Source organism: Melitaea cinxia, chromosome 20, assembly GCF_905220565.1.
Source record: "Melitaea cinxia chromosome 20, ilMelCinx1.1, whole genome shotgun sequence".
Classification (NCBI taxonomy): domain Eukaryota; kingdom Metazoa; phylum Arthropoda; class Insecta; order Lepidoptera; family Nymphalidae; genus Melitaea; species Melitaea cinxia.
Genome location: NC_059413.1, coordinates 1486586 through 1509912, shown reverse-complemented (window position 1 = coordinate 1509912; position 23327 = coordinate 1486586). Strand labels below are relative to the sequence as shown.

At 32.1% G+C, this 23327-nt stretch overlaps 3 protein-coding genes across 4 annotated transcripts; 2 read left to right on the top strand and 1 right to left on the bottom strand.

Moving 5' to 3' along the window:
- The first annotated feature begins 224 nt into the window (after nucleotides 1-224).
- On the top strand, nucleotides 225-6569 carry LOC123663763 (ubiquitin-conjugating enzyme E2 G1). 2 transcript variants are annotated; one of them, XM_045598429.1, is made up of 5 exons: nucleotides 225-406; nucleotides 779-881; nucleotides 1446-1543; nucleotides 3071-3249; nucleotides 5714-6569. In XM_045598429.1, exons 1-5 carry the CDS (start codon nucleotides 361-363, stop codon nucleotides 5792-5794), a joined length of 507 nt encoding a protein of 168 aa, XP_045454385.1. In that variant the 5' UTR covers nucleotides 225-360; the 3' UTR covers nucleotides 5795-6569. The 2 variants fall into 2 exon arrangements, with proteins under 2 accessions (XP_045454385.1, XP_045454386.1); XM_045598430.1 differs by lacking the exon at nucleotides 5714-6569 and adding an exon at nucleotides 5476-5582.
- A 304-nt stretch (nucleotides 6570-6873) lies between these two features.
- LOC123663443 (cell cycle checkpoint control protein RAD9A) lies at nucleotides 6874-9100 on the bottom strand. Its single transcript, XM_045598126.1, has 3 exons — nucleotides 8931-9100; nucleotides 8449-8854; nucleotides 6874-7732 (listed from the first exon to the last, which is right to left on the bottom strand). Exons 1-3 carry the CDS (start codon nucleotides 8962-8964, stop codon nucleotides 6991-6993), a joined length of 1182 nt encoding a protein of 393 aa, XP_045454082.1. The 5' UTR covers nucleotides 8965-9100; the 3' UTR covers nucleotides 6874-6990.
- A 1775-nt stretch (nucleotides 9101-10875) lies between these two features.
- LOC123663208 (cell cycle checkpoint protein RAD1) lies at nucleotides 10876-17418 on the top strand. The gene is made up of 6 exons (XM_045597904.1): nucleotides 10876-11049; nucleotides 12040-12177; nucleotides 13135-13238; nucleotides 14681-14912; nucleotides 16308-16439; nucleotides 17299-17418. Exons 1-6 carry the CDS (start codon nucleotides 10957-10959, stop codon nucleotides 17410-17412), a joined length of 813 nt encoding a protein of 270 aa, XP_045453860.1. The 5' UTR covers nucleotides 10876-10956; the 3' UTR covers nucleotides 17413-17418.
- Nucleotides 17419-23327: the final 5909 nt, after the last annotated feature.

Genomic DNA, 23327 nt, shown 5'->3' with positions numbered 1-23327 from the left:
TCTCGGATAAATACCTACCTATTGAATTCTCTAAAAATGGTCAAAAAGCGTGTATTTTTTTAGTTTGTATGACAAAAATAGATACAAGTATTTATACAAAAAAAAAACAATTGTTGATTTCAAAGTGTCCACTTCACTGTCCAATAATACCGATTACCGAATACGTTTATTTTTAACAATTTTTATTTATTTTATAAACAACATTTACAAACTATAACGAATGTCAAACTGTGGTAACCCTGACGTACCGGAAACAAGCACAGCTCATATGTTTCACAACCTGCACAAATTCAGCCAGCCATCTTTTGTTGAAAAATCATTTGTTTCGTGTCGTCAGGGTAAATTTCATAATTGTAATTAATGTCAGAGCCACAGTCTTCGCTTTTATTAAAAAAGCAACTAGCAGGTATGTAATTCGAAACATTATTTTCAGTACAAAATTTAAAATTGATAAAGTGAGAGCGTTAGGCGACATAACTATTCGTGCAATCGTTGACCTTAGTGGGTCGAATTTAAGAGCTTTTTGTGCTTTTGGATATGAATATTTTTTATCATTAATTTTTCCATGTACATGTCATAAGTTTTTACGTTGAAAGTGATTAATAAACTCAAATAAAATCAATATCTACCGCAGTGACAGACACTTAGCCAAAGACAAATAATGTAACGAGGCAATTCATTTTGCACTTGGCAAAGTTTCACGTTACGTTTATAAATTGTATGTGATTTGAATAAAAATATTTGCGTTCGAGTGAGTCATTCGGTGCATTTCTTTCAGAACTGAACAAAAATCCAGTAGAAGGTTTTTCTGCTGGATTGATAGATGACAATGACATTTACAGATGGGAGGTCCTCATTATTGGTCCCCCAGACACATTATAGTAAGTAAGAAATATTAATATATCAATCATTAAACTCCTAAATGAAAGATGGAAAAAGGCTCTGAAGGTAGCTCTGTACTATAGTACCTTTAAAAAGCATCTTCTCTGTAAACTTCATGCATATTTTGCTATAGTTTAGTAATAAGTAATGATGACATGGTTTTAAACAATATGTAGTGGCACAGCTGCCTGACAGCCTGTTGGTGCTGTTATTGATATAAGTATTATTTCTATGTATATTCATCAAAAAAAAAAAAAAAAAATAGCTATATAAGTTGGCTGTCACTTATAACACAAGCATTAAGTTGCTTACAGTAGGACCAGATCAGGAGACGACCATGTGTATGTTATAAGATGTAGTGTCAACACTTTAGGTGCTACAATGTTGCCAGTAATTCGTACCCCAAGTATAGGTAAAATATTGAAATATGCGCTGTGTCAATATTCATGTAATAAAAAATAAATAGCCTACAGTCATATAAAATGGTGACTTTATTTACTATACTATAGTGTATATATTGGTATATAACACAAAGCTCTTAATTGTGTGTTTTAATATTACAGTGAAGGTGGATTCTTTAAGGCACATCTACATTTTCCAAAGGAATACCCTTTGAGACCGCCTAGGATGAAGTTTGTCACAGAAATTTGGCATCCAAATAGTGAGTAATAATCAACTTTTATTTTATATACTAAAAGACTTAGATTTACCACAGTTATGCAATTAGGTACAGGTAAATAAAAGGAAATGCTTACACAAAAAAGAAATGAAGAAAGATAAAGATAGCTGCAAAAGAAAAATATTGTTTGTGTGTATGTAGTTGGAAACCCAAGTAAGGTACGGTAATTACAAGATAATCAATTTGATACGCAATATTAAGAATAACTCAAAAACTACCCACTATCTCAATTAAATTTAAATTGGACCACATCACAAGAACCAGCTTTCAATAATATAAATAATCATCAAAATACCCTAAACCCAGTAAAACATAAGGTGACACACATAATATAATAATTATAATAATGGACTGCAGTAGGCTGAGCTAACTAACTGACTGACGCATAATATAACAATATGTATAACAAAATCCCACAAATAACTTTTAAATTGCTAGAAAATAAATTTAAAGTTGTTTATAACAAGAATTCAACAGCTAGAGCTATTCGGTACAAGAGTATATAAATGAAAAAGATATGTGAATTTAGTGATGCTGCATTTCATACAGTTTTTAAATCATTTTATAATATAACATTTTTTTAATAAAATACGAGCTGAGTTTGATATTGATTTTTCTCTTATGAATCGCTGGTAGCTTCACATCTAACTATAATTCACTAATAATTACTACTATAATTTTAATTTGTAAATAGATGATTTGAAAGTGGTTTTGAAGCCTACTCGAATTAAGTAATATTTTATTATGATTTTAATACAGTTGAATTGAGAATCTTGACATTTTGAAGTCAAAAGAAATTAGCTTATGAACAGTATATATACACATAGGAAAGCTTAGAACTTTCACATGTGTTGGTAGATTAAAATCGTTCATTGAAACTTGTAGGTAGATTAGAAATGAAAAAAATAAATACATATATAATGACATATATAATACAGGCTATCATTTACACACAAATGTATGACTCGTATTTTTTTTTTTGTGTGGTATAATGTATTTTGAGCAAGGTTATAAATGATATGATATTAACCAATAATCTTGTTAAAATAAAATACAAATATACTTTATTGTAAAGTTTTGTTAGGGCTAAAAGTAACACTTAAGGATCGGGGATTAAAAGTTACACTCAGGATTGTTAAGGGTAAAAGTTCCACTTAAAGATGGCAGTTTTGATATGGGTTTATTAAAACCATATGGATTCGTAATTTTTTAGTAAGTAGAAGTATCCGTTGAAGTCATTCTGTGAAGTTGTATGGAAATTATGCATACATACCTTTCCGAGATAAATTTATATATATACGGATTTCTTCTACATCGGAAAACAGGCCTATGCCAAGCAGTGGGATATTACAGGCTGAACTGTATATGGATTTTTTAATTGCTAAAAAATCAACTATTGTTTATATGACAGTAATCTTTCAAATATTAAAAAAGTTAGAACAAAATAAAAATGTAAAATGATACAAAATATGTGTAAATAATATAACTAAGTGCTCATTTAAATTTCAGTTGAAAAGAATGGTGATGTATGCATATCAATATTGCATGAGCCTGGCGATGATAAGTGGGGCTATGAAAAGGCCTCTGAGAGATGGCTGCCCGTCCACACGGTGGAAACTATTCTCATAAGTGTTATTTCTATGTTGGCCGACCCAAATGATGAGAGTCCTGCTAATGTTGATGCAGCTGTAAGTAGAGATATATGTGTACAATTAATTATATAAATTTAATTGTGTCAAAAATATAGTAAAAACTATTATGTTCATAATTACAGTATATCAGTTTTCTTTTGTTTTTACACTTTGGAATTTAAGCGTTATATAAAGACGTGATTGTGTTAACATTTGTGTCAAGCTCCAATTCGCGGAGTAAGCAGATCAATTGTCAGTAATTTTTTATATATTTTATTAATCATTACACAGTATAAAACAAAGTCGCTTCTTGCTGTCTGTATGCTTAGATCTTTAAAACTACGCAACGGATTTAGATGCAGTTTTCTTAATTAGTGATTCCCAATGTTGCCAACCTTTTAAAAAACTTCTCCCTAAATCTTTTAACAAAAGTCCCTAAATTAAAAACAAAACGACTAAACCTAAAACTTAGGGTTATGAAAAATAGATGTTGGCCAATTCTCAGACCTACCCGAAATGCACAGAAAATTTCATAAAAATCGGTGCAGCCGTTTCGGAAGAATATGGTAACTAACATTGTGACACGAGAATTTTATATAAAAATGTTACGTTCTGACGAATTAAATTCCCAACACAACCCCTAATTTTTTTTATCCCCTAACACTTTCAAGCTATTTGTAAAATATCCTTAAATTTAGGGAAAAATACCCCAAGTTGGCAACACTGGTTTATAGAGCGAAGGACTCTAATCCAGCTCTCATTAAATTTAAAAAAAATATTTAAAAAAGGGGGAAGGTTTATATGTATAATACATGCATAATATAGTAGAGGAACACTGATAGTTTTTGCAACCGTGCGAAGCCAGGGCCGGTCGCTAATAATGAAATGTATTAAAAGTATATAAAAGATACTTATATTTTTTGAAATTGTACAGTACTTGTTGCTTTAATAATAATAAGGGTGTCACACTCAACGACCCCCAGTAGGATTTTCACCTCTGTTGGGCTCTGGAAACACACAAAACAAGCAGAAACGACCTGACAAACATCTGTATGGCCAATACGAATGTTTGTCATGTGCGAGGATCAAACCTGCGACCGTTAGTGCGATAGCCAGTGCCGCGCCAGCGCGTCGTCAATAGATGTGAAATATTTAATTTTTTTTTTAAACACGCCTTAGGGATGTATGAGTATGTTTAATAAATATCTTAACTTGATTTTCAAGTCATTGAATGATAAAATAAAATCACTAATTAAATCGTTCTATTATTTTGGAAGTTATGCTTGATTGTATTCTAAAAGTTACACCCAAGACAATACCAAAGGTTTGTGCCACTTACGTATTAAAACATTTTAATCATATTTCATGATTTTTTAAAAATATATTAATAATAACTCATTAGCTAACAATCATTCCACACTTTGAAAGGTATGTGTGTTTTTAATTTTGTTATAAATTATGGTAAGGGGTCATCCATAAATTACGTCACCCAAATTTCTCGATTTTCGACCCCACTCCCGTCCTTGCCACAGATGGTCACGTTTATGAGACTCCCCCTTGCCTAGTGCGACGTCACATATTTTGCAGTTTGTATGAGCAAACCGATGAGTGATGACAGTTTCGATATTATTTTTATTTTCATTTCAGCAAAAGTCAATTTGCAAACAAAACAATAAAAACTATTTTTAACCGACTTCAAAAAAGGATGAGGTTACTCAATTCGACCGTATGTATATATATATATATATATATATATATATATATATATATCTTTGTACTTATTTTTGGATATATTATATTTGGAACTGTTATGTCACAAAATTTTGGACCCCTCCTAACCCCTTGTCACACTTCTTTGACCCCCCCTCTATCCCCTCTTAACGTGTGACGTAATTTATGGATGGCCCCTAATAGATAAAAAGTAAACATGTCATTCTACGGTCTTCATAAATTTCTACAATAAAATAATGTTTTCTATGTTCTTGTTAAAAACTGTGAATGCAACGTTTCTAATGTTAATTTACAAATTTACATGATAATACTGTACATAATAGTCTAAGATCCCAAGTAAACATGACTATAACATGACTGTGTTTAATGGCAACCATATTGGTGTATGTTCAGAATCATATTTTATTTGATGAAATATAATTTTTCATCCAGTGAGCTGATTAGAGAGGGTCGACCTCACTTGGGACCTTTACTATAATTAATTGATAAAAGCATATCCAATGTGTATATGTATGTGTATCACACTCATATTCATGTTATTTGTATTCACAGAAGGAATGGAGAGAGAGGTATTCGGATTTCAAAAAGAAAGTTGCCAGATGTGTTAGGAAAAGTCAAGAAGATTGTTTTTAGGATCGAGAAAATATATTTTTTACAACAGAATAATGTTGAAAAAGGGCCACGTGACACCATCGAGACATAATATGTATTTAAAATTAGGTTGCACACGAGCTGGCGTTAAACCAAACTGATAATAGTAGCTGTGTGCTCATTCTCGTTCTTTTTGCAGAAGGAATGGAGAGAGTCGTATTCGGAGTTTAAAAGGAAAGTAGCGCAGTGTGTGCGAAAGAGCCAAGAGGATTGTTCTTAAATAACAGTGCCCTTTTTCATTTATTTATTTGGATAGTGAGTGTGTTTGGTGATACAGTTTGGACGTCTTTGCCGCTGCGGAGACTCGCCTTGATATAGTGCAGGCCCCACCGTCCGGGCCAGAGACAATATTGAAATTGATTTAAAATAAATAATTATTGTAATTAAATGGTATCGCTGCCGTATTTTATAAATAATAAATTAAAGGTAGTAACTCGAGGTCTTTTTCATCTTTTTTAAGACGTGCTAGCTAGCTATTGTTATGATAATTAAATGGTGTATGATATTTTTTTCTAATGAAAACAAATCTGCATTAGTTTTTTTACTTTAACGATCTCTTTATAACAAAACCAAATTGTAATAGTATAATTGTTTTGCTTAATTAGCAACGTATTGTGAAAATTGCTGCAAATATAATCACATGAATTTGTTAGTTGGTTTGTGAAAATTTTAGTTACCATAGCTTATGTGATCATTCGTTTGTAATTTTCATAAAATGTCAGTTTCTAGAATATTCCTTTGTTGCTGAATAGTGAAATTTAAAAAAATATATCAATAAATGCAAATTTGGAATAATTATCTTTTTATGTCAGCAAACCTTGCCCATAGCATACACATGAAGTATTATAGCACAGATGAGCTACATTAAATGTAACGATCTGCCATTTCATAAATTTAAAATATTGATTTTGCAGCGTAACCATTGCTTCAAATATTGAAAGTTATTTGATATTTAAACAATGTATTGCTATAAAATAATAAATGGGTAAATGATACATGTGGCGTTATATCATTTCTGTATTGAATGTAAGATTTAATGAAAGTTTTCATCAAAATCATCCAGTTCGCTTGCCTAATTGTTATTTTAGTTTTAACTATTGTCATGCCAGAAATAGATAAAATATAATATCTTCAATAAAACCAACAGTTCCTTTATAGATTGGAATTATTAACCATAAAATTTAATGTTGTATCAATCAATTGAAAATATTTATAATTATGCCCTGAAATATTAATTTGTGAAGTGTGTATATTATTTACCTGTATGTATATTTTTACTATAAAATCATAATGCAGTAAAATGGTTATTTTATTTTTATTTTATAATACATTTACAGTTTAAAAAAAAAAAAAATTATTAATATAATCATAAATTAAGGAATCAATATTTACAGATCAATTTAGCATTTTGAATGACTATTCACTATCAGAATTTTCGGCCAAGATTACTCTTTGTAAATTTTTTGGATCAAATGTGCTCTCAAAACACCTTTTGAACACAGATTTTATTTTAATTCGTGATGTTGGTGAGGCAGGAATATCTTCGCTATCAATATTCTGGCCAACAAAATCTTTTATATGTGGAAGAGATCCATTTACTAGTAATCTTTCTGAACAAAATGCTTCCTCTGGTATACTACTAAATAAATGTGAATCTTCATTCAAACAGTTTGAAATTTCATTATCTAAGTGTGGTTTCTTTGCTGAATTTTCGTTGAAATGATTACAGTTTTCTTTACGTTTTTTGTCTACTCTCGAACTAGTTTGTGAAGTGGCTTGAGTTGCTGTGTCTGGTTTTGATGTGGCGAGTACAAAATGTGCTTCAAAGGTACTTCCGTTATGTACAATGAACACTGCCGGTTTGCCAGTCACTTCAAAATGCAGTTGTAAAGGTAGGCTTAGGGCTTCCGCGAATGCTAACAAAGCTCTGAACTCTTTGAGAGTAAATGTGATGGTTGTGTCTGATCCAACGACATAACTCTCAAACTCTGATGGTTTGATGTTGACCTGTGTCCTTATTATTTTATATAAATCTACACTTGCATCAACGTAGTTACGCATTAAAAGGGATTGTGTTGATACCTCTAATGTTACCTGGTCGTCTGAACTTTGAAAATTGCCAAGGGCCTCTGTAAAAATCCTTTGTGAAGATGTTATCCTGAAAAAATGGTTATAAGAGTGAGTATTATTTAAATATTATTAAGAGTATTAGGGCCTGTTTCGTCAGTTGTAAATAATTCAGTTTCACACAACTTTTTTACCACTTCTATATTTATGAGATATTTCTATTTGCTTATATTAATTTAAAAGTAATTTATTAACTGAGGAGAAAAAGTTCCTAATGACCTATTCTACCTCCGGAGCCTTACTGTTTATGTCTATTCGTAACTTATTTGCAGGATAAACTTTATCCACAACTGGTGGCCCATAAGACAGACAGACAGACAATAAGAAAATTTTTATATTTATTGATTGGTTCAGCTATTACCAAATATATTGTTATTTCAAACTTCAACTGAGGTAGATCACAGCAGGAAATATCCTGCTAAAAATCTTGAGCAGCCCGACGGGGAAAGTACAGTACCTTACAGAAGATAATCAATAACACCGCTTTTAAGCAGTGTTGTATTTCTGTGGTAAGTAAGGTGACCAGAGCTCCAGAGCGGATTGGGGGTTAGATTGGCAACACGATTGAGATGCTTCTGGTGATACAGGCATCCCTAAGCTATGCTAATCACTTACCGTAAGGAAAGCCATACAACAACATGCATGCAACTGTAGGTGTTTAGGTACCTACACCATTTTAAATTAATTTGTTTCAAGGTAATAGTAATTCTTTCATACATGAATTCTAAATAGAATATATATAATTACCTGTTAGGTACTAAGTCTTTGGTATAAACAGCTTGCATAGCTTTACTGTCTAATATGGACACATAATGTGTTTTAACGATTCCATGCTTACATTTCAGTTGAAATATTAATTTGCACGTCTCTGAATCTAGTTTAATTTCAAGATTTTCTACTTGTTTGTCCATATGTGTAGGGGATTTAAAAGTATTTAATGCTGATTTCATAGAAATTTTACATTTTAATCCTTCACTATCATCACCCGAATAATAGTTGTAGTTAAAGTATGAGAAAAAGTTCTTATTGAACTTTACCATGGCATAGGCACTTTCAGCAGCATTGAGAGTTCTTAACAATATACAATCGGCCAGAGATTCGACGTATAGTTCATCACCAAATCTTGCTAAGACGTGTATAGTTCTAGCTAAAACTTAAACGACAACAATTTCGTTAATAACAGAGCCATGAGATGTACATAATAAGAAATGATTGAAAGAATGATCAACCTTTTACGTTTGGTCCTGGTACATGACATTTCATTTTACTGCCTATTGCTTTTAATTATTGTAGATATATTGGCATTTTTCGAAATGAACGTCAATCTAAAGATTTCATAAATTCATATAGGTAATAAATGGTTCAATTTGGTCCTTCAATTCACAATTTGACAGTTGTGTAAACTTCAGAGCTGCCAAATGTATTTTTAAATTTACAAATAGGGCTTGATAACGCTCCCAATTACCGTTATAAAACACCGGTAAATTCCGTTAATTTTTTCCTTCTTCCCTTTATATATTATCTTTTATATCATTAAAATTAATAAGATAGAATGATAAGAGCATAGAGTGATACGGGCATTTCGTTCGGGATGCTGCTGGACTAGTCCACCAACCAGTTTCACGGCTGGTTACTGAAGTAATTGCTCAACCAGTTGCTAGACGTTTGATTATATTAAAAATAATAGATTATCACTTATTTATGAATTTTACCACGCTCAACTAAACAGATAATCACTTGAGTCACCCATTTCCATGGCGAGAAGGATTGGAGCTTAATCTACCACGATGCTGCACTAGAATGATAGGCCTGCGTTTGACCACTATTTCACTTGATGATAAGTGAAAATGCCGTCTAAGATGGAACACGCTTAACTAGAGGTAACCTTTTCACTCGTGAGTTAAAGATCCCCAGGCTATAGTTTTCCGGAAACACAGACTACTATGAGTCAGGTATTTCCAGGACCGACGGCTCAACGTGTTCTTCAAGGTATGGCGGCGACTACTTGCACCACTACACCAGAGCGGTTGCGATGTCTGGTTTACCATCCTCTATTTATAAAGTACCGTTGTTTCAAGGGAATTACTATTGAGATGCTAATGTTATTGTCTATATCTCATTTAATCTTTTCAGAAGGTTGTATAGCTATTTGTTTGGCCTCAACCTCCACTTAAAACTTCTGAGTTAAAAGTTTTAGAGCCGAAGACCGAACCGAAGGTACAATTATAATCAGAACTTCTGATTTATTGAAGTTAGGGTTGATGCTCCGTCACATCCCTTCCTATTCTAGTAATCTATAAAGAAATCTTTATGAACTGTATGAAGTCCATCCTGTTTATACCATGTGTCTATGTTTATACCATAGTACCATGGATCAAGTACTTCATCCTAGCCATAGTACTCTGTTAATTTCATGGACACCATAGTAAGAAGAAGAACGGATATTTCGATTAATTTCGTTGAAAATTAAATCGGTTATTAAGAAATAGACTTGTCGATTAAATCAAACAAAGAAACAACGACAATTTTTTCACATCCCTACTCCATTGTACCTGTTGGGCCGGTTTGCCGCGCTTTTTAGTTTAATTTTTCTGTATGTCTGTGTCTGTATGTCAGTAAATAAATAGTCCGAAGTGTTGTTTTTGTACTTTTTGTTATAAACGTAATAGTTATATGTTATTCAATTATGTCCATAATTTGTACAGTATAATATTTTGTTATTATAATGTAAATTTAAAATGAATGTAAACATTCCATCAAAAGTACCCATAGTGGCTGAAAGTGTTTTAGATAGTATAGAAGAAAGAATTCTACAGTCTAAAGTCTACGAACGTAAATAGTTTGTTATGTATAACTCAGTTAATAAATCTGAATATAAAATATATTTTAATATAACAATAACAGTTTCAGATGAGGATTTGTTAAGCCTTCACTCTGTTTATGGTTCTGTGTTTGAACGTAGTTTAGATATATTGGAAAAATATCCAACCTTAGAAACTTACTCTACCGCTAATAAAGTCAGAATTTTGATCGAAATTAAAGGTGAAAAAGATCAATGCTATCGAGTTTTTCCTAATATCAACTTTTGTCCTTGTCGAGCTTTTAAACATCAAGTTATAGAGAAAAGAACTCAAATAACATGTAAGCATGTTTTGGCTGGTAGAATAGCCGTTCTATTGGGCAAGACCGTTGACCGAGAAGTTACTCAGGAACAGTATTTAATGTTAGTGAGATCAATTATCGAACCTGATCAAAATGGATGATGGAACTTCACAGTATTACTTAACTGCCTCAATGGACTCTGGGAAATCTTTCTGTAGTTTATTAAAAGCTATACAATTCCAAGAGGTTTGTTTTATATTTTTATTAAAATATATATATATACCATATATGGTGCAACAAATTCACAATTCAGGACTCTTTTTTTTTTTTTGTTATGTCTTTTATTAGGACTTTTTGATAATTCAATATAAGATTTTTAAACTATAGCAAAGAAAGTAAACTATTAATTTTATAAATATTTCAAACCTACCATAAATAGTAATCCAGAAATGAGGAAATAAAAGCGAAAAAAAAAAAAAACTAAATGTCCTCCTGTAAAATTAAGAAATGAGTTGTTGTGACTTTGTTGCACCGAAAGTGCAATATGTAATAATGTGTTGCTAATAATCGTAAAATAACTTAAACACTGAACAAATATTTAAGAATTTTAATTTTGATAACTAATATTCATGCTATAACTATATACATATATATATATATATGTAAAACCTCTTAATAAATTATTAAATTTTAAAGCTTAAACTTTTTTGGTATAATTAAAATAACCTATTTTGAATTTTTTGTAGTATTTGTTTACATTAATTAAATTTACATACCTATATTTATATTAGTAACAATATTTTACTTTTATGCGTCAGAAGGTAGATTTACTAAGATAGAGGTCTTACAGAGTAAGCATTAGACTTCCATTACCTAGTATTTTAGTAATTCCATATACTATATTAAAGGCTTGTATTACTTACTACTTAGGCCCAGTTTCACCTCAATTAATAAACTATAATTTAGCTTCACTGGTAGCAGAAAAAAAGCTCCAAGTAATCAGATATAAATTATTCTGAATTTCATTGTGAAAAAGTAAATATGTGATAAATGAAATACAAACATTTATCTGTTGGACTCTGTCATATCAGATAGCCTTAGTAGCAATTGGTTCAACGGGCCATTAACTGTGAATTATTCAAATCTTGTTTATAAAAAGAACTACAGTGAACTAAAAAATTAAAAGATTTATCATTATAATAAATAAATAAATAAATATCTTCTGTATTTTTTCAGAATGCTGTATTTTGTGCTATGCCGGAGGGTCTAAAATTAACAGTGGAAGAGGGGAAATGCGTCCAGGCCTCTGCTTATATACCCGCTGATAATTTCACTGAATACCATGTTAGAGATGATGTGGACGTTCTGTTTAAAGTGAGTTGTATTTTTAAAGGAAGTTTCTAACTTAGGTAGGGAACAGCAGGATATCCTTCTTCTTCTTTTACTTTGGCTCCCTGAAGGATTTGCCAATATCTGAGTGGAGCTTAGTTTCTGTTATGAGAATTGTTAAGCTAGGGCAGAAAACTTTGCTTTGTGTAAGGTTTTGTAGGAGTGCAAGTCGTAAGAGTGTCGTACTGTGTGGCTACGGTACTAAAGAATATAGCCACCCCCTCTCTTCCCGTGGGTGTCGTAAGAGGCGACTAAGGGATAATACAGTTCTGCTACCACCTTGGAACTTAAAAAGCCGACCGGTGGTGGGATAACCATCCAACTGCTGGCTTTGAAATACACAGGCCGAAGACGGGCAGCAGCGTCTTCGGTGCGACAAAGCCAGCCCTGCGGTCACCAACCCGCCTGCCCAGCGTGCTGACTATGGGCAAAACACATGAGTTCACGTTATTTTTGGCGTAAACTTGTGGAGGCCTATGTCCAGCAGTGGACTGTATAGGCTGTAATGATGAAGTCGTAAGAGCAACAATAAAGACCAAGAAGTGAATCAGAAAAAACGAACAGCAGGATTATATCTTGTTCAATCTGGAGCAGTCCGACTGAGAAAGTACCTCACACCTAAGTGACTGCTTTCAGGCACTGCTGTGTTCCTGTGGTGAAAAAAAGGTAGTTGGGGGTCCTAAGGGGATTAGAAGTAGGGTCAGAAACACGCTTGTGACTTTTCTAGTGTCGCGTTTTCTAGAGGCCATATGCTTGTGTTTCGACCTTGTATTGTTCTATATAAAAAAACAAGTTACATGCACAATGACTACTAGATTTGTATGTCACATTGTTTACATCTTCGTCGTTCACGTAGGACAATGAAACGTTGATAATTATACAAAGGCTAATTCAATTCAGCTTAAAAAAATCTATACATTAATTAATTATCTTTGTTTTCAGATAAGTATAGCCGTGCTAACAGAGTGTTTAAATATTTTTGGAGCTAGTGAAGAATCCAGTTTGAAGATGTATTACAGGAGTGAAGGATCACCGTTACTATTAGTGTAATTATTTATCTTCTAGACAATGTTGTCTATAAACAAACAAAATCAAAATTTTCTTTCAATTAGGCTTTAAAAGTACTTTAAATAAGTAGTTGTTTATTAATCACGTGATGTTTTTTAGAGTTTACTCATCATCTTATAATTAATCATCATACAGCCTGTACAGTCCACTGCTGGACATAGGCCTCCACAAGTTTACGCCAAAAATAACGTGAACTCATGTGTGTTGCCCATAGTCACCACGCTGGGCAGGCGGGTTGGTGGCAGGACTGGCTTTGTCGCACCTAAGACGCTGCTGCCCGTCTTCGGCCTGTGTATTTCAAAGCCAGCAGTTGAATGGTTATACCGCCATCGATCGGCTTCTTAAGTTCCAAGGTGGTAGCGGAACTGTGTTATCCCTTAGTCGCCTCTTATGACACCCACGGAAAGAGCGGGGGTGCCTATATTCTTTAGTACCGTAGCCACACAGTACGTAGTACACAGTACTTATAATTAAGCATCGCCATAAAAATGTCTACACTGATATTGAGGTAAACGATGTTTTTGGTTGTTTTTTTTTTTGACACAATTAGCACTCAAAGAAAAATAAATATGCGTGATATCTCATTACAGCCCGCTACTTGTGATATGTGATTTTTCTTACCACTTAGGTTATATTCATAATTACGTCACCCTTAAGGGGGTAGGGTCAACAAACTGTGATCTTGTATTGTAAGGGGTGGATACAGGTCCAAAAATTAGTGTCATCACATTTTAAAATATTATATAATTATGTAATTGTTGTATTAAAATTATTTTAATTTCCCCTGGATTGATTATATTATTGAAAAATAAATTAAAAGATAGTAAAAAGATATAATGTTGTAATTTTATAAACAACAATTTATAGGTGTAAAATGGCAAAATATGTGACGTCATACCAGGTAGGGTCTCATAAATGTGACCATCTGTGACAGTAATTGTGTTTGCTGACAAACGAAAAAACCCAACTCTAATTTCATCGACAAGTAATACAACGTAGGAAGATGGAATAGTCAACTAAATACGCATTATCAAAGATTACCCCAAAAGTTGTAATCAGATTTCGATGAAATTTTACATACATGATAAACATCGGCTTTTGATTAAATTAAACATCATCAAATTCGGTACACCCAGTAAAAAGTTATGCGGATTTTCAAGGCATTCCCCTCGATTTCACTGGGATTCCATCATCAGATCCTGGTTTCCTTATCATGGTACCACACCTGGGATATCTACTTTCCAACGAAAAAAGAATTATCAAAATTGGTTCATAAAAGACGAAGTTATCCCCGAACATACATTAAAAAAAATGTATATACGGTCGAATTGAGTAACCTCCTCCTTTTTTGACGTCAGTTAAAAAGTGAAATTTGTGTGAAGCAATTTATAGCTGCTTTAGAGACATGCTTTGTCCCCAGCTTGCAACCGCAATCCGTCCACAATGTGATGACAGACTGTGAGATAGCCACACAGACAGCAGACTCAATTCTCGAGTTGAAGGATGAGGACTCGTCAGAAATTGCCAAGTTAGTCTTAAAAGCAACTGCCTGTGGTGGTTTACTTGCAGACTTGGAGAGATCCTGTGATGTCATTGAACTAAATCTATCTCCAGATCATCCGAATGTCAGTATTATTACATATGGAATGCAGGTGTGTAAATAATACGGTTTATTTTTTAAATACTTTAAGGCTGGCAAACGAGCAAAAAATTGATGATAAGCGGTTACCGTAGCCTATAGACGCCTGCGATACCAGAAGCATCGCAAGCGCGTTGCCGACCCTATCCACGACCCTCCTCACCACCTTACTCACCACAGGAACATAACACTAAACTACTTGAGAACTGTGATATTTATCTGTGATCTTCTGTAAAGTCGAGGTACTTCCCCAGGCAGGTAGCTCAATATGCTATGCCCTACCTCAACATGCTATGCCCTACCTCAATATACTATGTCCTACCTCAATACGCTATGTCCTACCTCAATACGCTATGTCCTACCTCAATACGCTATGTCCTACCTCAATACGCTATGTCCTACCTCAATACGCTATGTCCTACCTCAATACGCTATGTCCTACCTCAATACGCTATGTCCTACCTCAATACGCTATGTCCTACCTCAATACGCTATGTCCTACCTCAATACGCTATGTCCTACCTCAATACGCTATGTCCTACCTCAATACGCTATGTCCTACCTCAATATACCATGCATCATCATCATCATCATCACCACTTCAGCCTATCGCAGTCCACTGTAGGATATACATAGGCCTCCACAAGTTCGCGCGAAAAATAGCGTGTACTCATGTGTGCTGCCCATAGTCACAATATACCATTCCTTATCTCAATATTTCATTTGTTATGGTCTGGGCATTTATTGCTATATTTAACGAACCCCTAACTCAAAATTATACTCTACTGGAGGCTATTAGATAGATAGATACTCTTTATTGTACACAACAACGATCAACACAATAACATATTACAAATAAATAAAAAAACAGTGTACAAAGGCGGTCTTATCGCTAGAGTAGCGATATATAGATATATAGATATAGAGTAGCTATTATAGCTAGTTCATTTATTTTTACAGAGTAAATACTGTAAAAGCAAAATCTTCGCATTTATTTTGAACATTAATTTCAGACTTTAGCTATAAAAAAAACCGAAAAAAATAAAAGTGTACTTTAGACCACACAACTTACAAAACGTAACTCTCTCTATCTTCACTGACTTATATCTCCCTCTCAACTTCCGTTCGCCTCCCTTGATCACACTTTTCGTAACGCTCTCGTTACGCGTTCACCAGCTTATTCCTTAAGTCAAACGTCGTAAAGTTTTACTTTAAAAATGTAATTTAAAAAAAATAATAGCAATATATAATTATAATTATTTGTAGACTAGCTCTACTATAAATGAATGATTAATGTATGATAAATTAAGTTTAGCTTACAGACATTTTCTCAGGCTCTTACCACTGTAATTATTTTACTATATTCTGTACCAGAACATTAAATATAATTTATAAATAATCCTTGCAGGACAGATCCTGTATAGATGTACCGAAGTCTTCGGACATGGTTGAAAGTTTCAGCTGTGACAAACCTGTAACTCTGAGATATCAATTACCCCACATACGACTGATTATGAAGGCTCTGGCCATTTCTTCAAAGGTATGTTTTGATAAATACTTTCGATATCTCTTTCTCTTCCCCCTCTGTCTCTCCTCCCTCCTTACCTCCCTCCCTGTTTTTAAAACTTTGTTATTTTAAAGTCTCGTTAATTTACAATTTTTTTCCAGTCGCTTGAGTTACAAATTATCAAAACTCGGCTGGTAATACTGATTAATTTAAAATGTTTATAAAAGTAATGGATCTCTGAATATATACACTTTTTTCGATGACTGCTGGCGCAGTTTGTAGTGCTTTCTATTCTGGTGTTGTGGTTCAATTGCCATCCCAAATCTGGGTTTGTATATATATAAATTTCGTGTCACGATGTATGCGGGCGATAAATTCCGAAACTACTGAACCAATTTTTATCAAATTTTTTAAACATCTGTAATTTGGTCCAACTTGGGAGATAGGGTAGTTTTTTATCTCAATTGAACCCGGTAGGTGGCGCTGCTATCGACAGGTAAGCAATCGAATTTGGTAGCTGTTTTCTAGGCAAGACAACATCTGCCGTGGCCGCTAGTATATATACAGTGAGTGTGCTTCAGACCACACGACTGAAGTAAAACTTCTTTAGCTTCTACAGTAATATTCGAAACGTAATTCTCTCTCTTTCTATCTTCACTAAATTATATCTCCCTCTCAACTACCGTTCGCATCACCCAATCATACTTTCCGTAACGCTCTCGTTACGCGTTCACCAGCTTACTCCTAAAGTCTTACTTCAATAATGCAGCTATATCAGTCGACTGTTACCTACAACACAAGCATTAAGTTGCTTACCCTTAAAACAGACAACTGTGTGTGAACTAAAGATATTTACAATTATTTACTTAAATTTTCTTATTATACATTTCAGGTAGTATTAAGGTGTAGTTCAAACGGACTTCTATTGCTTCAACTGAAATTGGAAAAAGAAGATCAGAGGCAGATGTTTTCTGAGTTTTACATTGTACCCTTATTAGATGATTAATACATTTAAATGTGTTTTATTAAAAGATATACCCTGTTATATCTATACTAACCTATATATATGTATTGTTTTTCGTTTTGTAGCTTGTTACGAAATAAAAAAAAGACATTGTGCAAAATATATTTATTTATGTTTTTACCAAAAAATTACATACACCTTACATACGGAATGTTACATTACCCAGTGTATGATATAATATGACCACAAAATTGAGCCACGGTTAATAAATGCATCTATAGCAGTAAAGAAAACCGTCTCCGTTATAAAACTTTTCCCATGTTATGTTGTCATACTTAACTTTTTTTAAAAAATTAAAAAAAATTGTTTCAACTCAAGTAAAGTTAAGTAGCTAAGCTCAGTATACCCCCATTCTTTATACAATATTAAGTCTATTTCGTTTTTTCTTATAGCAGCGAAATTATACATAGATTTTGATCAATTTTTGTCGCTTTTCGAAACTTAACTCATCCCCCATACAAGACGGTTCTCCTTACTGTTATTCTACAAGTCTATTACCATTACACAAAAGGTTTTAAAACAGTTTCAAATCGTAGTATCTACGTGTTATCAACAAAGTCGCTTTTATTATAACTTGCTAGACGCCTAATTTCATGCAAACCGTTTTAGTTTAGTCGAAAATCAACATAAATTTTAACATTCATTCATTATATATTTTAGTTTAAGTTTTATTTTATAACATCAAAATATTTTTTTTTGTTTTATATTTTATAAATAATTATTAGAGAATTTTCAAATCAAATTACTCATTAACTTTAATAACATCTAAAGATGAATAAAATAAATAACAAGGTGGCCAGTTCACAAAAAAATTGGAAAAAGTACTTCAATATGTGAAAAAGACGTTGACGCCCTTGCCAACATCTTTGTAAAAATGACTTGCAATTATGTTTTTTTTTTTGCAATAAAGAATATATATAAAAGAAAAAGTTATATGTGGATATAGAGAATACCCTCTGACATTTGGACTTTTCCCTTGCCTGTTCTACATATGTCTGTAATTAGACTTATCTGGGCTATCTGGATTCCAGATAGATCTACTCGGCTATCTAGATCCAGATAAAAATTGTATGAAAATTTTAGAATCCCTGTTTCAAACACAATAGTTTACAATAAGTTTCCATACAAATCATCGTTTTTTATTTGGTATTTTCAACAGGAAAACGCAACTTTCAGATAAAAATTATTTATTTTATACAATCCTTTACTTATTTTCTTTGGCCCTGCTTTCTGTTCCGGGAGTTGCGGCTTCGATTGCAGCCCGAGTCTGGGCTTATTTATTTATACAATGTGTTATTAATCTGGCGTCCTTTCGTTTATGGCCATATAGATACGTGGTGGTATACCATAGTCGAAATTATACGTGAAGAAAATACCTACCCCACCCCAGCCCGCAAAATAATGATATTTGTAATAAAAAAAATACTAATTGATAGATTTTGAATTGCTCAATTCAACTACGTTGTCCTTTTAAATTGCTCACCTCAAATTATATAATTAAAAATCAAAATTAAAAAAAAAAAAATCAAATATTTTCAAACTCCTATATCTTTCGATGTATACAATATTTTAAATTGCTCAAAGTGTTAAAAAACTGCTCAAGTTGCATTTATAATTGCTCAAGTATAGTTTGGAACAGATCCACTTCCCTTAATTTTTAAATAAATATAAATAGTTCGCACAAATAAAATATTGATATTTGTAAAAAAAAAAAAAAATACTAATCGATACATTTTCAATAGCTCAATTCGACTACGTTGTCCTTTTAAATTGCTCACCTCAAATTATTTAATTAAAAATCAAAGAAGTCGTTGAAAAAAATTCATTTATCAATATTTTCAAACTCGTATATCTTTTGATGTATACAATATTTTAAATTGCTCAACGTGTTGAAACCCTGCTGAAGTTGCATTTATAATTGCTCAAGTACAGATTTGAACAGCTCCACTTTCCTTAATTTTTAAATAAATATGTAAAGTTGGAACAAATTTAACGTTTATATCGATAAAGTGAGCGCTGCAGATGCGCATAGACAATGATGGGAAGCCAAAAAAATTGCGGCTATTCGTAATAAAAAGATGCTAATCGTTCGATTTTCAATAGCTCAATTCAACTACGTTGGCCTTTTAAATTGCTCACTTCAAATTATTTAATTAAAAATCAAAAAAGTCGTTGAAAAAAATCATTTATCAATATTTTCAAACTCCTATATCTTTTGATGTATACAATATTTTAAATTGCTCAACGTGTTAAAACCCTGCTGAAGTTGCATTTATAATTGCTCAAGTTCAGTTTGGAACAACCCCACTTTTTTGGCAGGCAGATTTCATACTTTCCTCGTATAATTAAAATAATTACCTACTTTTATTAGTTATCAGGATTCACATACATTGTTAAAGTAACATTACTTTCCACTGTTATCCTCAATTGCCGGTTGCTTCTATTAAATAGTTTAAGGTGAGCAATTTAAAAGGCCAACGTAGTTGAATTGAGCTATTGAAAATCTATCGATTAGTATCTTTTTTATTACGAATATCCGCAATTTTTTTGCTTCGCATCATTGTCTATGCGTACGCGCAGCGTACACCTGTCTTATGATATAAACGTTAAATTTGTTCAAACTATTTATATTTATTTAAAAATTACGGAAAGTGGAGCTGTTCAAATCTGTACTTGAGCAATTATAAATGCAACTTCATCACGGTTTTAACACGTTGAGCAATTTAAAATATTGTATACATCAAAAGATACAGGAGTTTGAAAATATTGATAAAAGAATATTTTTCAACGACTTTTTAAATTTATAATTAAATAATTTGAGGTGAGCAATTTAAAAGGACAACGTAGTCGAATTGAGCTATTGAAAATGTATCGATTAGTATTATTTTTTTTTTACAAATATCAATATTTTATTTGTGCAAACTATTTATATTTATTTAAAAATTAAGGGAAGTGGATCTGTTCCAAACTATACTTGAGCAATTATAAATGCAACTTGAGCAGTTTTTTAACACTTTGAGCAATTTAAAATATTGTATACATCGAAAGATATAGGAGTTTGAAAATATTTGATTTTTTTTTTTAAATTTTGATTTTTAATTATATAATTTGAGGTGAGCAATTTAAAAGGACAACGTAGTTGAATTGAGCAATTCAAAATCTATCAATTAGTATTTTTTTTATTACAAATATCATTATTTTGCGGGCTGGGGTGGGGTAGGTGAAGAAAATGAAGCAGTATTAGGTATTACGCCACAACTTACTACGTAACTTTAAAATCGACACATGTGAAAAAGAATGTTGTGAAGACATGGGAAAAGAGTGTATAAATAACCGACTTTCAGTAGGATTTTCTTCTGTCGGGGATCCGGATACACACAATTCACAAACAAACCAGACCGCGACAAACATCTGTATGGCCAAAACAAATGTCTGTCGTGAGCATTGAGCTATTATTACTAACGTACGTACGTACGTAGTACATTATACTTCAATGGTCGTGACCCGGATCAAACCCTCGACTGCCAGCGCAACAGTCTGTGACCGCAGCGCCAACGCGTCAAATTTAGTTAATATTGACTTGCCGATGATGTTTGGATGTCTGTAAATCACTGTCTAATTGCACTTGTTGTGCAATTTCTATCAGGATTCAGGGCACTCTTATAGTGTCAATAGGGACTTGCAATTGGTTGACGTTGCAAACATAATTTGATAAAATACCTTTAAGTGATGACTGAATTTCTAAAATATAAATATTGCATGTTTTAGTAATTATTTCTCTACACATTTTTTTTGTCAGTTGGGTCAGTCTATTGATAAAAGTAACAAAAAAAGTAAGTACCTACGTTAATGTCGAAATAATGTTGCATATTTTGCTTATAAACAAAAATGCAAATAAAATGCTAATTTAAATGTTTATGATGTCTAAAAAATATGATATGTTCGTGAATTATTATGAACCGCTTTCTGAAACGTCATAATCGACGATATTTATGATCATATTGAACATTTTGAAATGTTTAGAACATCATTCGTTTTTTGAAATAGTATTTAGTGTTGGTTCTAAGACAATTTTGAATAAACTGGGATTCGATTATTATTATTATTATTATCATTATTGTGGTCGATTTGTATATAATATGAATGTTAGTAATAATTATTTACAAAATAACAATAATGCACACCTAAGAAATTTTGATCAATGACAACGTTTTGATATTCACTACCAAAGAGTAAAATAACTAGTCACTACGGTACCACGACTCCGATAACACTATTTGGCATGTAAGATTATTTACTTAAATCTAATTAAACATTAATCAAACATAGAATACAATTCAATTATAATTAACTAGTGTGATTAATATTATTACAAACAATATTTAAATCCATCCATTGATCGAAATATTTATTAATTTTTGAATTTTTTTTTTGAAAGAAAGATCTTAACGTGCAAGAAATTTTTGATAACATATAGCGATTTAAGTTATGACGGCCCCAATGTTATCATACTGATTATTTTACTGTTATAATTTTGATGACGATGTCTTATGTGATCTAGAAACTTGTATACCAAGTTATCAACTAACTGAGTACCTATACACGAGGATACTAGTCTCATCCATTTTATTATTATATTCTTTGGTTTCATCTCATTGTTAGTGTCGCACCAAGAGTGTCGCCTAATATAATAAAAAATAAAATAAGTATCGAAAGAATTTAACATTTCATGTGTCCTTTGACAAGACTTTTTTATAAATTATTATAAACATATTTAAATATTGTGGGGCCGACATAAAAAATTATAAATTTATTATAAATCGTAGCACATTGAGAGTCATTTATACGACTTGATTAGGTAAATATTTAATCAAAGCAATAAACTATTTACATACGTATGTACCGGTTTATTTTATCGATTATAAAAACACGATAGATGTATATTCATGAGGGCAAATCAATGAAATTTATAATTCTTTAGATATTACATTTTCATATTCCTCGAACGATTTAGTGAATGTCAGTAAATTAACCTAAATTATCAATCAATTCCAACAATTTTATATTAAAATGTACAGTTGAGTGTAGTAATTTTATACTTTTCGTTATTGTTTTCATTTCTATACACTTATGAACCTTAAATTTAACTACTTTTAGTCTTTGAAATCAGTTCACATTCAACTTTATAATTTTAATATTGACTATTTAACACCGAAGCTAAGATTTTACATAAAGATACATATAATTTTAAATAATCTAATAATTACTTAGTCGAGTGATGTTGAAATTATAAAATAAATACGTAACATCTAGGTATAGCTTACCCAGTAAACACTGACATTAATTTACGTAAATGTGATATCAAAATGATATAGAATTAGTAATTGTATGTCACACTGATATCACATTTACATAAATTTACGACATGTGTTAACTGAGTTACAAGCGTAACTGAAAATACAAGTAACTAGACGTGAGGGGTAAGAAAATTTTACGCACCCACACTTTTGTGTATATTAAATTAAAACTTAGCTTAAAACGATGCAAACATTTAATACATATTGGTGTATGTATACATATATATATATACATATGTGTAAGTTAAATAACTTCGCATCGCCAGTCATTTATTTGTAACAAACAACGTCTTTTTATTACTGTAACAGTAACAGTAACTGAGTATGCTAGTAAAACTTATCTATCGTACCTAAAGACATGACTAGATATTATATAAAGGCATTGATACGCCTTAAGATAAATAGGAGAAATCCACAAGGTATCGCGGCACGGATGTTGAGCGCTTAGCGACAGAGTGCGGGTCGCTTTACGAGTCGAGCAGAGGTCGCAAACAGAAAAATATACTTTCGTTCAGTATAAAAAATGTGTGTCGGTATGTG

Bases quoted from the DNA above. Each gene is read 5' to 3' on its own strand.
- LOC123663763 (XM_045598429.1), top strand. From the start codon at position 361: ATGTCAGAGCCACAGTCTTCGCTTTTATTAAAAAAGCAACTAGCAG. The intron at 407-778 runs GTATGTAATTCG...CATTTCTTTCAG, and splicing joins ATTAAAAAAGCAACTAGCAG to AACTGAACAAAAATCCAGTA. The intron at 3,250-5,713 runs GTAAGTAGAGAT...TTCTTTTTGCAG, and splicing joins CTGCTAATGTTGATGCAGCT to AAGGAATGGAGAGAGTCGTA.
- LOC123663443 (XM_045598126.1), bottom strand. From the start codon at position 8,964: ATGAAATGTCATGTACCAGGACCAAACGTAAAAG. The intron at 8,855-8,930 runs GTTGATCATTCT...TTGTCGTTTAAG, and splicing joins ACCAGGACCAAACGTAAAAG to TTTTAGCTAGAACTATACAC. The intron at 7,733-8,448 runs GTAATTATATAT...CCATTTTTTCAG, and splicing joins AAAGACTTAGTACCTAACAG to GATAACATCTTCACAAAGGA.
- LOC123663208 (XM_045597904.1), top strand. From the start codon at position 10,957: ATGGATGATGGAACTTCACAGTATTACTTAACTGCCTCAATGGACTCT. The intron at 11,050-12,039 runs GTTTGTTTTATA...GTATTTTTTCAG, and splicing joins AAGCTATACAATTCCAAGAG to AATGCTGTATTTTGTGCTAT. The intron at 13,239-14,680 runs GTAATTATTTAT...CTTTGTCCCCAG, and splicing joins GGATCACCGTTACTATTAGT to CTTGCAACCGCAATCCGTCC.